Source organism: Trachemys scripta, chromosome 8 (genome assembly GCF_013100865.1).
Source record: "Trachemys scripta elegans isolate TJP31775 chromosome 8, CAS_Tse_1.0, whole genome shotgun sequence".
NCBI classification, from domain to species: Eukaryota; Metazoa; Chordata; order Testudines; family Emydidae; genus Trachemys; species Trachemys scripta.
Genome location: NC_048305.1, coordinates 64,937,523 through 64,952,921, shown reverse-complemented (window position 1 = coordinate 64,952,921; position 15,399 = coordinate 64,937,523). Strand labels below are relative to the sequence as shown.

Genomic DNA, 15,399 nt, shown 5'->3' with positions numbered 1-15,399 from the left:
TTATACCTGCCCTTTACTTTTGTGTTTACTCTTCCAAATGTTTTTAAACGAAACAAATAAACAAAAAAGCATGAAAAAAAGAAACCCCACCTCCCAAAAGTAGCTGGTTTGCTAGATTTTCTTGGTATAGCTCTCAGTCATCTCTCCTGATATAGCTCTCCCTCCTCAGTAATCAGGTGAGGTGCTAATGGGGAGCTGGTTGTAAATAAAACTAGTAAAGCAAATAACATATTAGGGTTTTTTTTTTAAAGGCGGCAAGGACTGGAGGGCTGTTAAAATACTGCACTATTTCCCCATCGTGCCATCATTTCGCTCTGTGCCTATCCACAGCTGAGCAGCAACTCCTCTGTGTTGGGGCCATCTCTGTACTTTTTTTGAAAATCGTACCGAACCAGCCCTGGAATGCATCAACCCTTCCCACTTTCATAAAAAGAACCCCTCTCAAATGGATTCTCTAAACAGCAAACTTCAGCCTGATGTGATATGATCTGATGTACGGATGTATGGAATAACGTCGCATTGCCAAACCCGATGAAATTGGGAGTTGTCATACAATACAACGCAGCCAAACCTCGGATAATTGTAAAACTGAATCCAATTTAACCCATTAGAATAAAATCAGATGCCAAGAAGAATTGGAATCATTGCTTCTTAGGTGAGGGCACGGATGACAACTGATCTACTGACTCAAAACAATAGAAAAAATATGAATCTGAGAGTCATTTTTAAGAGTCATTCTCCTTACAGGGCTATGCAAAACTCAGCACCGCCAGGAGCCCAGGGGTTTCAACCATGCTCTTAGGGGAGAGCAGTACACGCGTCTTTCTCACCAATTATTTACAGAATGGTTTTCCGGGAGATGGGTTTCCTGTAAGAATCCTAAAGGCGGGGGCACTTGGTTCTGGGTCAGGAATACTAGATAACTTCACCCCCCCCCCCCCCCCCCCCCCCCCCCCCCCCCCCTTGACAGTTTCAACTCCTCTCTCGTAAGCAACGTGGCCATTTAGTGTCTGTAGCCAACATGATTCTTTATTCGAAACAGCAAAGAATGCTAATGATCTTACAAAGTCAAAAATAACGCTGTTGTTGTACAGTCATCGACAAAAATCTGTAAGTGTCTGAAAGCAATTAATCCACCACGTGTAAAGAAGGTGCAGCGCCAGGAACTGGCTTGGGTTGATGATGCTGTCTTTGGCAGTTCAGCAAATCCCCTAGTTTGCCTAGACTCTGGCAGTTGTGGTGGTAGTTGTCAACAAACAGCTGCTGGTGTGAACCGAGTTCATGCTGTAGACAAAATAATAGCATCGTGTCACTGAAGTGTTCCTCTCCATGCCACGACTTTCAGCGTGTTCTTTAAAATGGGAATCTCGTCAGTAATCCCACGGTTGGTGAAGGCTCCGCTCCTGGTGTATTTAGTCTCTCTCTCTCCGTTCCTTACAAATAGCTAGATGGCTTATATAATAATGCATGGAAATGTCATGCTGAACGCTTGAAATCAGAGTTTCAGGGGTGACATTCGGGGAAGGCTTGTTAATTTCAGTTCCCATAGTATTTTAACTTGGACCTGCAGTAAATACCGCGATCTCGTGTTACAGCAACTCATCTGAAGTGACTGATTAAGCAGGTGTCAAGGAGGGAAAATAATTAAAGTGCTATAATACTAACAGCGTCGCAATCTTTTTTGCAGGATGGGTATTTTGTGGGCGGGTGATAAAAAATAAATACACGAAGTTTGACTTATTGACATTAAGAAGCCGCAGGTCTATTTTACTTTCATAATATGCATGGTGGTGACACGTTTTTAAAAAGTTTTTCATCGAATCCACTTACAACCAGGGAGTTTAAAGCCAGCCTAGCCAACGGCAAGAACAATCCTTAATACTGAAGAGCTTTAATCACAGCAACGGCATCTCTGTATCTGCCTTGAAATTGGCCGTGTGCACGAATAGAGAGATAGATAAAGATAGATTTAAGTGGGCTTGTTCTATTTTGAATCTTCTTGGGACAGCTGCACCTTCTGTATCTTTTCTGTTTACTTCGAAGGGCCTTTTTCTTGCCCCATGACCAATGTATTGCTGCTATTGCCAGGCTATTGCCAGTCTGCATTAGCTACTTTATAAGAAGCATTGTTCCTCTCACAAAATAGAAAGGGGGCAAAGAGAGATTCCATTCTAAAGTGAGCTCCAGCAGTTTATATGGCCAGATGTATTGCCCTTTCCATACGCAAAACGCATCCAAAGGAACCTTCGATGCATTTTCCCCATCTAACGATTTCGTTTAGAAAATATTATATATTATATATATATCTTCTTCCAATTACCGACGTCCTAATGGGAGCAGGAGGCAGAGGAGTATGCAAGGCTTATAATAAGCTACCTGCTGCGTCATGCCTAAATAATGTCATGCTTTATTTCATTGTTATTATTGCTGTGGAGATGACATAACTAGACCTTACATTGGAAATTCTCCTGCTAATAAGATAACGAAGAACGATGGATCCCCCTATGTTGACACAAGAGGAACCAGTTGCTTGTGGATCCTTAAATTATAGTAACTACCATTTGATTCCCCGAGCCACAAAACTGATGAGATTCTACCTTTGGATACTTTTAAGTGCAGCAGATCAGTTCATTTAGGATTTTTACGCCTCCATTTCCCTGCAATAAAAATCTCCCTCTATGTATTTGCATGCATACGTGGGGCTATCTAAACACCCCTAATAACACTAAACATTAATTTACTATTTGCTAGAACGGTGATTCCAAGGACTTTCAGCTATTTGTACACATTCTGTTTAATGTGGCTTCAGTCTATTTACTTGCCAGACGTGAATGTTCATTTAGATCCAATTACTAAACCGAGGCAAATGGAATTTAGCTCTGAACTGCTGCTCTCCCATCTTAATGTATAAGGAATGATATTAATACGCAAACGAAATCCATTTGGATGTTTAATGTTACCAGAAGGCTGCGCTGACGTTCAAACGATCTAAATCTTAGCATCTGGGAGGCTGCATAGGGAGCTTTCTAGGATGGGTTTCAAGCCATTTCGTTCAACCAAAGCTGAAGTGGACCGAACTGGGACACCAAACAACTGACAATAGTTTCCCGTTTAAATAGACTCCGGGTGCTTCACAATCCACAAATGGAGAGGAGAAGGGAAGTCTTTCGGTTTATTACAACAGCTAAGGGTAACCATATCCCCCCTCCTGTCCTTTTTCTAAGATGCAATGTCCATCTTGGAGTTCTCAGATAACATCATGATAGCTAAATGTCCAATCACTGCCTACAAATAACCCAGCTCGCACATCATATTTGAGGGGAGGTAGGTAGGAAGGGAGCCATCTCGATCTTAAAGATATTTGTCAGGTACTTGGTGGGGGTTTGTTTGTTGGAAACATACAGTGATCAATGGAAATCTTAATCAGGAATATTTGGGGGCTATTTACTCCTCATGAGAAAGAGACAAAAATACAATAGTCAAGATACCAACAACATTCATGGGAAATAGAACAGGACTTAAAACTAAAACAAAACTAAATAAAATAAAGCTGAGATGTCGTAGTTAGATGTCTTCTATCATACAACAGTTAAGTACCTCCTGGGTGCTCATGAATATTTGTAGGATATTTTACATTTCATTTTATGTTTGCAAACATAATTCTCTCGTCTTTTCAAAGGCACTTGCTAATTTGGACACCAAACAGACTGATGTTCAATCAAATACACAGAAGTTAAATTATTCAGAAACTCAAACGCATCTGTGGGACCCCCACTGCCCCTCCTTTCAGTTCCAGAGACTTTACCTTGTAATGAGTCTGTCAGGAAGCCTCCTTTGATTTTTACCTCAAGGTGATGGCAACAATCACCCTTTTCCATGGGGTGGAAAGATCGATGTTTGGTTCTGTGTGTGCTTTGCCACCCTTAACGATGCTACGATGTTTCATTGAATGGCAGATGGACTTGGTAATGACACATTTGTCTTCGTTCTCCTTGGACCAGAGTGGCGGAGGAATTGATGGAGGTGAAAGCTTGATGCTGTGGTTCGATCTGGGTTTAATGCTACTCTCGGTGTCAGTGATACTTCAGTTCAGACTAATTTTTTTAATGGCCTATCTAACGATCTTCGAATGTCAGCATGATGTGATAAAATAGTATGGGCCGTGCTCCAAACAGACTTTCCTAAAGAATGGCTTTGATTCACACAATATAACGAAATAAAATATATGGTCTTTTATATTCTTACTGCTAGAATAAAACCGTTTTGCAATGGGATTACACTTCTTGGGCATTCTTGTAGGTTACACATGGCATTCAGTGATGTAAATAAAAAAAAATAATTGAAACTCCTCGATTTACTACCAAAATCAACAACATCTCTTGAAGTGATTTACGGTGTATACAGTAGCAGTGTTAAGTAAAGCGATGGTAATCTGAGTACTACCTGCACCCGTATTCTTGATTTTACAGCGAAATTAATCGTGGTCTCAGTCTGTAACGTGTGATTTATAACGCTAAGGAAAGGGAAAGGAGTATCACTAATAATGTAGCATCTGAAACACCCAGGCACACACGGTTTAGCTTGGTTTTTATTACAATTGAAATGTATTCAAATAACCCAGCATCAATAAAAGGAATGCCAATATTAATGCAGTCGAAGCCACAAAGAACTGATCCTGGCTTAGGTTTCTGCATCGTAGATGGCAAATGCACTGATCGTCAAGTATAAAAAAATGAATTGAACCGCTTCTTTTTGGACGGGTTTTTTACGTTAGCTTGATCATATGGACACTGCAGAAGAAATAAAACAAGTCATTATTGCATTACTTAGCAATCAGTAAGAAAAAGCTCAACCCTGCTATGTTTAAAGAAGAATTGTTAATTATATTATATAAATCATTTGATCTATTGTGCCCTCCAGACTAACAGGAAAATAATGGCAACCCCAAGCAAATGGTCCTAATTAGTGCCCAAGAACCATTTCCTAAATATGTCCTTCCAACTCGAAGAATTTGACTGACCAAACCAATCTGTCCCCCCACCCCCTTAAACTTCTTTAGTTGGTGCATTATTGAAAAATGTTCTGCATAACTGAGCTCCGAGCAAGGCAAAGGGGCAGCCAGCACAATAACATTCTAGCCTTCCAATGTTGTCTGTAATAAGTGTAAACATTTCCTGATAATTTTAAATTTGTTTTCAAACGTCTTACCAGTTGACTCTCTCTTTTTAAAAGTACTTAATGAGTTTTCATCAAAGAGTGAGTCTTTGGCATCATCACTCACGAATTTCACACCGCAATAGTGGCATAAGAAAACTTTTTCAACTAAGAAGCCAAAGAAGAACTAGAAGTGAGCAGTGCACATTTGAACTGTAAATTACGCGGTTGTTTCCCTCCTTCCCTCTTTTTTCGTGCGCTGTTCTTTAAAGCATGTTCTAATAACTAAATTTACTAAGGGGAAATATATGTTACCCACCTGGGGCGTCAAACACTACTCGCCTGAGTAAGGTGAATTTGATCAACATATTATTATGGGCCTGATCTTGTCAGCCATTGAAAGCTACGGGACTTTTGCTATTTACTTCAATGGAAGCGGGATTGTGCTCAGTGTGCAAATTACAAAATATCACTTTCTCACACTGCACAACTTCGATTTCTAAATGGTATTCAGAAAATACCAACACGAAGCCCTATTATTATAAAAATCACACAATATTCCACCGTACCCCACATAGTTTGATACTTCTCAGTCAGACTGGAAAACAGACCCTTCAACATAATTCTAGAAAACTAAACTACATTTGTGGCAAAATATGTCGGTTATGTTAGTTCATTTCTTTAAAAGGAGAAAGTTTGCTCTGAATAGACTTTCTGTCATGCTGGTTTTTTTCATAGGCATCTTGCACTTGCCAACGAGAACATGACTTATATAAAACAACAGTCTATTAAATAACTCCTGTGAAATTCTCCTAGCAGTTCAAGGAGATAATGTTAACCTGAAATGTTGCAACATTCTATTTTAACGTTAAGAAAATCCCTCAGTGACCTTTCCTGGACTTATTGTCCTTGGTTAGTCTAAATTTCACAGTGAAACATGCCAGATAGCTTGCTAGCTTTTCCTAATGCCAGCATTTAAAATATTTTTCAAAGTTATTTTAATGCTGCAAAGCAAGGATTTCATACTCACATGTCTGCATGCAGAACCACAGCATTTACCTCTCTGCAAGTGGGCAACTTTGGTGAACACTAAATAGCCAGTAACTGGATCCACATAGTTTTGCAGGCCAGCCTTAAAAAGAACCACCCAAAACAGAGTCAACCTCAATTCTATATAATCTTCATCTCTTTGTGGTTTCAAACTGGAAGTGCTTTGACATTATCTCCCTAAAATCCAACTGCTTAACTGAAACCAGTTCAACTATTATAATCTGACCCTTATACTCTGTAACTCAGACAGAACTGACAAATAAACAGATTTGGGGAAGTAATAGAGCATCAGCAGTGCATATTTTAACATAGCCATAGATTCAGCCTTCGCCATTCATTTCCTTAGAGATATTTTATATAGTCTCTAAATTATTCTAAGCTTTTTAGAAGAAAATGGACTTTCACACCCAGGTTGAAGTTGCATTTACACTTCGAATGATAAGAAAGTGTAAATGTATGATGCTTCCAGAAAAAGGTCTAAGAGAATGTGACATTTACACTCTTCCTGTTCACTTTAGACATTATACACTTTTGGACTTTTTTATGCCACATTCTTTTCCCTTTCTAAATGTTCTTGAGTTTTGATTACATTGTAAATTATTTTTTAAAATGGTTATAAAATGTTGACACCTTCTGCTGCTTTCAAGTGCTGCTTGATCACAAGCAACTTTCATCACGCCAGCTTTGACGCTAAAAAGTATAACTGCAATTTGCAAACATGATGCAACTGTTAAACTATTTTATATTGGAGGGAACTTAAATACTTGGCTGGCATCCGCCTCTGGTGCTGGACAAAGCTGTGTGGTAGCAAGATATCACCTTTTAATATTTTGGTCACTTTTTGATTGTCATTTCCAGCGAGTGGCCTTTGCAATTGCAACAATGCTTATAGCCAGCGGAAATGTTAAGATGCCAGGGTTTTGGATCGTGTCTTTGCCGGTATGGACATAGCTTTAAAATGTTCGACACCAAATACGTCACTGCTACGTTTTGGAGAGCAAAGATAACGCTCCCTGAGTTAAGCTGGAGCTGCACATTTCAAAAGTGTAAGCAAATCAACTCCTTTGCTTCCCTGTTCTGTTGCGCCAGTGCATCCGTAAAGGGGCACATTCCCTGGTGTTTGCCTGAGCCCCTGAGATAGCGGACGGACTAACACAAAGAAGCGAAGCCCAAAGGTATTTTTAAAACTGGTCCAGAAAACCTGCTAAACATCAGCCATCACTAATGGCGCAAAGGCAGAGAGCCAGCCGCCTGCGAAAGGGAAGGCAGGTGGGAAATCTAGCCGCGGGACTGTTCCATGCCCACGTTATGGCCATTTACTGTAACCATGCTGAATGCCTACAACTGCCATGTGACCCTCCGGCGGGCAGCTGCCTAGGAATGGGGGAATTCCTCAGTGGGAATCTCCTGCTGGGACCGATCTCGCTGGAGGCAATGGCAAAACTCCGCAACCGGAACAGAATCGGCCCAATGGCTGTCCAGGCAAACTCAGCGACTGCTGGCCGTGGAAGAGGCCGCTGCAGAGAGGCGCGCAGCACAAGGTGCTCGGAGATGCACATCCGTGGGAAAAGGGCCAAGCGTTCGCCATGCGTTGCAAACAGCGTGCGTTGTCTAGAGCAGGGGGAGAGGAGGCGGAGGCCACTTATTGCTACAGACTCGGTATTTACTGCAGGTTCTCATGGGCCTTCCATGGTGGGCTCCTGTCTAATGTATGCTGTCCCTACCGCTAGTGATGAGCCCCACGCACAATTACAGCAGGTTGCTTCCATCTCTCCAGAAAACAAAACAAAGCAAGGCTGCCCCACTTTCCTCCGCCCTCCGGTATGGGAGCTGAGGTACCAGCTCAGCAGCTCTCCGCGTGCAAAGGGGAGCGGAGCGGTTATTAATCATGTCAATGCCGGAGTTGGAGATGGAAGGAGAGAGTCACTTCGCATGTCGGCACCCTATCTGCCTTGAGGCTGTTATCGGGACATATTTCCCTTCCTGCAAAACACCCGAGCATTCCATAAAAGCTAGAAATACAAGCTAATTTGTCAAGCCCCAAATACACATTTGGTGTTCAGGCTACCAGCACTGGGCAGTTTGCTGGGCGTCCAAGAGTTGCATTGTATCACCACGTTGTTATTTTTGGACATATTTCTCCCTGACATAATCAATAACTAAGATCTAGTGCTGTAAGTCCCCAGTGTGCAGGTAACATGGCTCACTCCGGCGCTGCATGAGCTTTCTGTCTGGGGACTGCTGCCCCTCTCCGGAAAGATTTCGCTTTTGCTGTCTTAATTGTTCTCTTTGTCCCAGGCCTTCCGTGACTTGCCCCAACCCTACAAAATGATGGAACTGGGAGCGCGCTCGAAAGGCTTCTCTGGTTTCCTGTGGGGTTTTGTGACTTTATTCTCTTTACAGTTCCCGTTGCACCAGGCAGCGTCTTGTGAGCAAATGGCCATCTCTGATCGCGCAGAGGCACGAGCCAATACTTCTGTGCAGAGAAGTTCGGGCTAGAAAGGCCATCGCTATGAAATACCCCAAAAGGACCCCCGGCCACAGCAACCCCGGGGAAGTTGAAAGGGCAAGACAGTCACTGATCGTTAATGTGGCACAAGTGTTGCCGGGACACGGAGCTCCTGTCACTCTCTCGGTTGTGCATGCACTTCCACTTCTTCCTTGTGACCGCAGCCAGCCCCGAGAGCAGCTCGCTGCGCTCATCCAACTGCCTTAGCCCGCCTCCTCCCCCCTTTCCCTACATATCCAGGCCACACGCCAGTGCTCGGGACACGGTGTTGAGCCGACCCCGGTATGCCCCCAGCTCAGGCTGAGGGAGAGGCCCGGGAAAGCCAAGCTGTCCATGCACTTCCATGGGGCTGACTGCAGAGGGCCAGGCAAAGCTGCCAGCGTGCGCGGCAGTGAGCAGCCCCGGGCCGCCCCCGCCGCCCATTAGCCGCTGCAGCAGGGGAGCGGGTCCGCAGGGAGCCCTAGCCTGCAGCACGCCGCCTGTCTGGGCCGCCTCCAGCCCCGCGGGCCCGCCTGGGAGCAGCCCGGAGCGGTGAGGCGATGCACAAGCAGCGCCCCGCGGGCCCGAGCAGGAAGCGCGGGGGACTCACCGCGCAGGCCTCCCGGTGCAGCGCCACGATCCGTTTCTCCGCCGCCGTCAGCAGCTCCTCGCTGCCCGGCCGGCTCGGCTGCTCAGAGCGCTCCCCGCCGGCGCCGCCCGTGGCCCAGCGCACCCAGGTGCCGCAGCCGCTCTGGCTGCAAAGAGGCGCCCAAGGTGGGGAGCCGCTTGCAATTGGGCGCCAAGGACGCCGCTGCCATGGGCCTACGGGAGGGACGCGGCTGCGGCGGGGAGCCCCTGCTCTGCTGCAGCCGCAGGAGAGCCCCAGCCCAGCTGGAGGGCCCCATTCCTGGCACTTCTCCCCGGGGCGCCACCCACTCCCGCCGGGGCAGGAAGCAAGTCTGGGTCACAAGCCCTGAACAGACCCAGGCTGGTCTCCCGTTGGGGCTCGTTGCTGGTCTGCGTCCACCTGGGGAGGCCGAAAACAAAAGAACCCAGGTCTGCTCCTGGTGCTGTCACCTGTCACCTACCTCTGCTCTCCTCCTGCTTGTCACACCCCTGACTATTCAAAGAACACCGAAGGCAATGGTAGGACTCCAGCGAGCTTGGATCAGGCCTTTAGACTCTCTTGGCTGCTTGTAGAGCCCGTAGCCCAGCCATGCCTCCAGCCCAAGGAAGAACTTTGGTATTAGTGTAATATAATAATTAATAATGTGCTTGTCCCTGCAGTTATGTTAGAAATGACCCATTCTACACAGACAAGGGGTTTACAGAAAATATTTAATTTTTGCATATTTCTGCTATGGAGCCCAATAGTTTTCAGTACATCCCAGCCAAATCCTGCTGGCATGTGCATATATGTTTGCAGGATCAGGACCTTAAAAGGAAAATACTAAATATGTCTGTTTTTTATTCTATATTCTCTCACTTTTTAATAGCTGTGTTTCCTGCCTGGGCAAGGAAGTGAATATCCAGATCACGATGCAGTAAGTAGGCCGGCAAAGCAGGTTGCTGCTCGAGAGTCTTCAGTGAAAAGCATGTGTTCCAAGCTGCACGTACATGTAACCAAACGCTACGCTCTGCACAGGATGAACCACCTTCAGATGGTCACAACTTTGTTAAATTATAACTAACTTATTTTCAACCCCAGTAAAGACCTTACTCTGCACGGAGGTCTATTCATCTGCTGAGTGTCCACTTCTGTATTTCAGTCATTTTTGTGTTCTCGGTTGTATTCAGGTTGAATTTAATTGTATTTTTGTATTTTATTTGAAAATAAAAAGTATACCATATAAACTTATGAACATCATATTGTTTTATTCCACAGCACAGGAAGATATTCATTGTTGGTATTGTCATCTCAGAGCATTTCTATAAGTGCCCCAAATTGTGTCATTATATTTTAAAACTTTTTTGTATTATTCAGATAGCACTGTATGTGATGCTTTAAAGTAGCAAAAATACACATAAAATATTGCACCTATCCTGAAAAACTTAGTTTACCTTCTTTCCTATAGCGTTCTTTAATTTCATCAGTAAGATGAGTAAACAGTCCATATTGATTAAATAATAGTTATTGCCCCCACAAAAAACATATAACTAACTTATACGGTAGTTAGTTAAGTTCATTTCCTATCAAGGTGATCAGTAAAAACAAGGAATTCACCAGTTAGATAATACACACTCAATTCACAGGCCTTATCACCCACACATCATGATATACAAACATACTGGGCTTGATTCTCCTCTCACTAATTCCAGTTTTGCACCTGTGTAACTCCGTTGGCTCCAGTAGCCCTGATTTATGCCAGTCCAAGTGAGAGGGGATTCAGCCCTACAGACATAGCTCCAAAGCAAAGTCCTTTTCAATTGCAGCATACAACCCCAATGCATGTATGCAGTCCCTCACAGTCACACCCACACATACAGCTTGATCTCTGACCTCAGCTAAATTAAGATATATTCCCTATACACAACGGTGAAGTCTATGGTGTGTTATTTGTATGTGGAAAAGTGTGACATTGGAGTTAAGGCTGTGCGGTTGAGTGTGGACGATGGAAGGAGGTAGTGGAAGTTGAGATAGGGAACTGGTAAGTGGAGTGTTGATTGACTTAACTACTTGCTTGTTACAGTTTGGGTTGGTGGGTTATGCATTTTAGCAGTATGAGCTCTAACAATTTTTTCTTTTTGTAGGAGAATACCTAGATATACTACTATATTCAATAGCTTCACAAAATGAAGATGCTGGCTAAATATCCTATTTCAAAAGTTTCTTTGTTGTAAATATCAGTAAAATATGCTCATTTTTGCAGATGTTGGCCCCTGTCCTGCAGTTCTTGTCAGATTTAATGTGTATTTCAAATTTTGACAGATAAATTCCTCGTGAACTTCTATGAAATCCTGAGCAGAGCACAGCCGGAGCCAGCCAGCACATGCATCTTTAATTTTTCATTGAGGATTTTGCAGACCATGTTGTGTAACACCTTCCACAATTTGTCACCTGAAAATATTGCCTGTGCAATGAGAAACCCTGTCACAGGCACACATTTTTGTGGAACATAGGCATAACCATCTAACTGCTGATTTCAGTGACTTCACAGCAGGGTGAATTTTGCTGATTAAAGGTCAAAGTATATCAGAAGCATAGGGAGCTGAAGTCAATGCAAGCAGGTTAAGGCCTGGAGTGTGCGATGCTGCTCTGTTATCACTGCTAAAAATAGCAGTTTTGCCTGTTCCTATAGAACAACCAGTTCTGATATCTAGGCTATCGCCTGCCAATGGAGGCTTGTTCCAACCAGTATATTCAACCTTTTTTTTTTTCAGTTTTAAATTACTCAAGCAATGGGGCTTCTGCTGCTTCCCGTAGGATATTCTTCCACAGCCCATTGAAGAAGGCTTGCCTGTTCTCATCGTACAGTGATGAATCAAGGTAAGATGGCTGCTGCTTTTCAAGGAGCCTGTGTGGTGGAAGTCGTAGAAGCAGCTGAGAGCAGAACAGTCAGGGCCGGCTCCAGGCACCAGCAAAGCAAGCTTGTGCTTGGGGCAGCAGATTCTGCGGGGCGGCATTCTGCTCAATCCTAGGGCGGCATGGCTGCTTTTTTTGGTTTTGTTTTGTTTGCCGATCTGGCAGCCCTGTAGGGGGCAGCGGCGCGGAGGAGTGGAGCGCTCTTCTGGGAGCAGGCTGCGCGCTCCATCTGCCCCAGCCGGTGCCAGGTCTGTAGCAAGCCCGGCAAGGCAGCCCACATCCTTCCCTCCCCGCCGACCGGAGTGTGCGGAGCCCTCCCGGCAGGCGGCGCAGCGGTTGGGGCTGCGTGGCAAGCGCCCCGCTGAAGCCCTGGCCGCCCTCTTCTCTCTGTCCCCCCGCTCCTTCCCCTTCTCCCCCGCTAGCCGGGGCACGGCTGCAGCGCCGGAAGTCCCCCTGCACCCTAGCTCCAGCTGCCCCGCAGTTTTTTTTTTTTTTTTTGCTTTGCCATTCTGGCTGCCTCAATTTTTTTTTTTTTTTTGCTTGGGGTGGCAAAAAAAAGTCAGAGCCAGCCCTGAGAACAGTAACGAGTTTCCAGCAGTGATGGGACAATCTGGAGAAGGGGTTGTCAGAATGTTGGCAGAGCTGGTGTGCCCAGGGAAACAGGATGGCGGTGGAGTACTTTGAACCACTTCACCTGGGACTAAGCCTGAGGGTCCCAGATTGCAGTTATCTGGGGAGTTTACTCTCAGTCTTCAGATAAGCAGTTGGTCATAACAGGAGTGACAATGAAGGATTGCTTGTAGGAACTAGAGGGGACTCAGTAGTAGAGATCCTGAATCAAAGTGTGCTGGGGCCTGGCTGCCTGTGGTTGCTGATAGAGATAGGTGGAGGTATTGGGGTATGGAGAGCAGCAGGAAAGGGGAACTGTGGAAAGGGATCAGAAGGTTGATCTCCACCAGCAGCTGGGCTTTCTTCCTTGAAGGGAAAAGCTGATTGTTAGGGGGATTTTTCTGTTAATTGTTTATGGGGGGCATTTGTTCTGAGATGGGAGGAGTGTGATTGTTCGAAACCCTTTGAGTTTGCAAGTGGACTGGCTTAGAACTATGGTCTGGGAACGGTGTGGGAGTGTAGTGTGGAAGGACATTAGTCAGTGACATTTTGGTAATCAAGGTAGGTGGGAGGAGGAGATAAAACCATGGGTAAAAGACAATAAGAATGGGGGACTGGCGGTGGCTAAAGTAGATTGAAACGGGAGGGAGCTCTCACTGCACCAGCTGAGATGAGGCAAATTACCGAAGCCTTCATTCCTAGCACAGGAAGGTGCCACTGGCTTTAACATTTGTGGATGGGGAGGCCTGGCTTCTCATCAGAGTATGAGATCTGTGTAATTTCTGATTGTGGCCATGCCATATAGGATGGGGACTTTGAATGCCCAGAATATTGGGGTGTCAGATCTCAGGCACTAGCTTGAGATTTTAAATAGAGCAGGGCAGAAAGGATAGGAAAAGAGTTGTGAGAGTTTGAAAAATGTTCACATTCCAAATCTGGATGAAAAGTTAATCTTTAAAATTTTTGCAAACCTAAAATCTATGGTTTGTTTGTTTTTTTTCAGATCAGGTAAATCAAAGCATTTTGTTTTGATTGTCTTTTTTATTTTTAACCTTAAATTAACTTTAATTTAAAAATGAAGTAAAAAAAAAAGAAACTTTTCTGAAGCTGTATTGTTCAACAATGTTTTGAAGTGGGAAATTCATCAAAACTGACCCTTTCCTGTGAACGGTTCCAGTTTTGCTGAATCAGCAGTTTTGGTAAAAAAAAGTTTAGTTGAAAAATTCTTTACTGGCTCTAGGTTTAAAGCCTTTGCCACTGGATGTCACACTTCTTCAACAACTGCTATTTGACTCAGGAATGGAAGTGAGTGCAGTAGAAAGAGACTGGCACGTAGGACCTATTGGGCCAGAGGCCAGTGTCAGTATAGGGATATTGCCTTACTCCCACTGAATAACCTGCCACAGGTTCTTGAGATACAAGCTTGTCTTGTACCTTTTCACTGCCCATCTATTAGTGTTAGTGTCAGAGTCCTCACCTGAATATCCAAGGCAGGGCATCAAGATGGGACAGCTGTGAACATAACACGTGGGGCCTGATTACCAGGCCCTGCCCCTAGAGTAGATGCTTCTACCAGTGTAAAGTGAATGTTACCATTCTGATGGGGATAGCTACCATTCTGATTTGGGATAGCATTTTGTTTGACTTTGTACTGATGTAAACGATACCATGTGGTGCAGGGCAATGGAGGACCAGGCCTCTGGGCTCACATACAGAACTCCTATTGATCATTTGTACACTCAAGAGCAGGAGGTCAGCAGAGGTGCAGATTTTAAATTGCAGTTTATGGAAATCTCTGAGGTGTGTGGGGAGGTCTCTGGATACATGTGGTTGAGTTTTGGTTGATTCAAATATGTGGGCTCTTAGACGCTGCAGATGTCACTGATACTGTAGCACCTGGTTTTATGTTGGCACCCAGGCTGTGTCCTAGGTATGGTCTTTCCAATATCGTAAGAAGAGGGGCACTCACCTTCCTGATTTGTGAAGTGATGTCTCTGCACATGCACCTAACCACACTGAACAACAAGCAGAAGCAGCCTAGCAAATCCATAATACTTCATTGAACTTGTAGCTGCTATAATTGTGCAGGGTACTGCTAGTATGTAATTACACAATCACCAGACTGGGTAGTTTTACTCCGTATTTCACACTGTTTATAGGGCTTCCTTGCTTGAAACTTGTAAGCTGTAAGACGTGGTACAAAGCATTCTTACCTACTTTTCTTGTAGAACTGCTGGTACAATTGCTTTTCCTTTGTTCGGGATCCCTTACCAGCACAGCAGTCCCTATATGCGTCCATGTTTCACATAGTTCAGCTCTCTCCTCCCCAGATGGTTAGAAGCATTTTAGCTATGAGTAAGAGAAGCTCTTCCTGTAGATTTACTACTTATCTAGCAAATAGATTGTTCCCTTTAAATGGGTGGCAGTAATTTGTCTTGGTATTTCTTCCTGTGTTTTGAGGAAGAGCAACCAGTATCTTCAAAATCACACTTCCAGACAGAGAGCCATCTGTGAGGGACATTTGGAAATGATACTGTGTATCCTAGTGAGTGTGTCTTTTAGCAGACTCTGCTTT

The 15,399-nt window shown here is 44.4% G+C and overlaps 1 protein-coding gene across 1 annotated transcript; it reads right to left on the bottom strand.

Moving 5' to 3' along the window:
- Positions 1-4,570: 4,570 nt before the first annotated feature.
- C8H1orf53 (chromosome 8 C1orf53 homolog) lies at positions 4,571-15,123 on the bottom strand. The gene is made up of 4 exons (XM_034780074.1): positions 15,038-15,123; positions 9,303-9,651; positions 6,185-6,286; positions 4,571-4,790 (listed from the first exon to the last, which is right to left on the bottom strand). Exons 1-4 carry the CDS (start codon positions 15,121-15,123, stop codon positions 4,719-4,721), a joined length of 609 nt encoding a protein of 202 aa, XP_034635965.1. The 3' UTR covers positions 4,571-4,718.
- Positions 15,124-15,399: the final 276 nt, after the last annotated feature.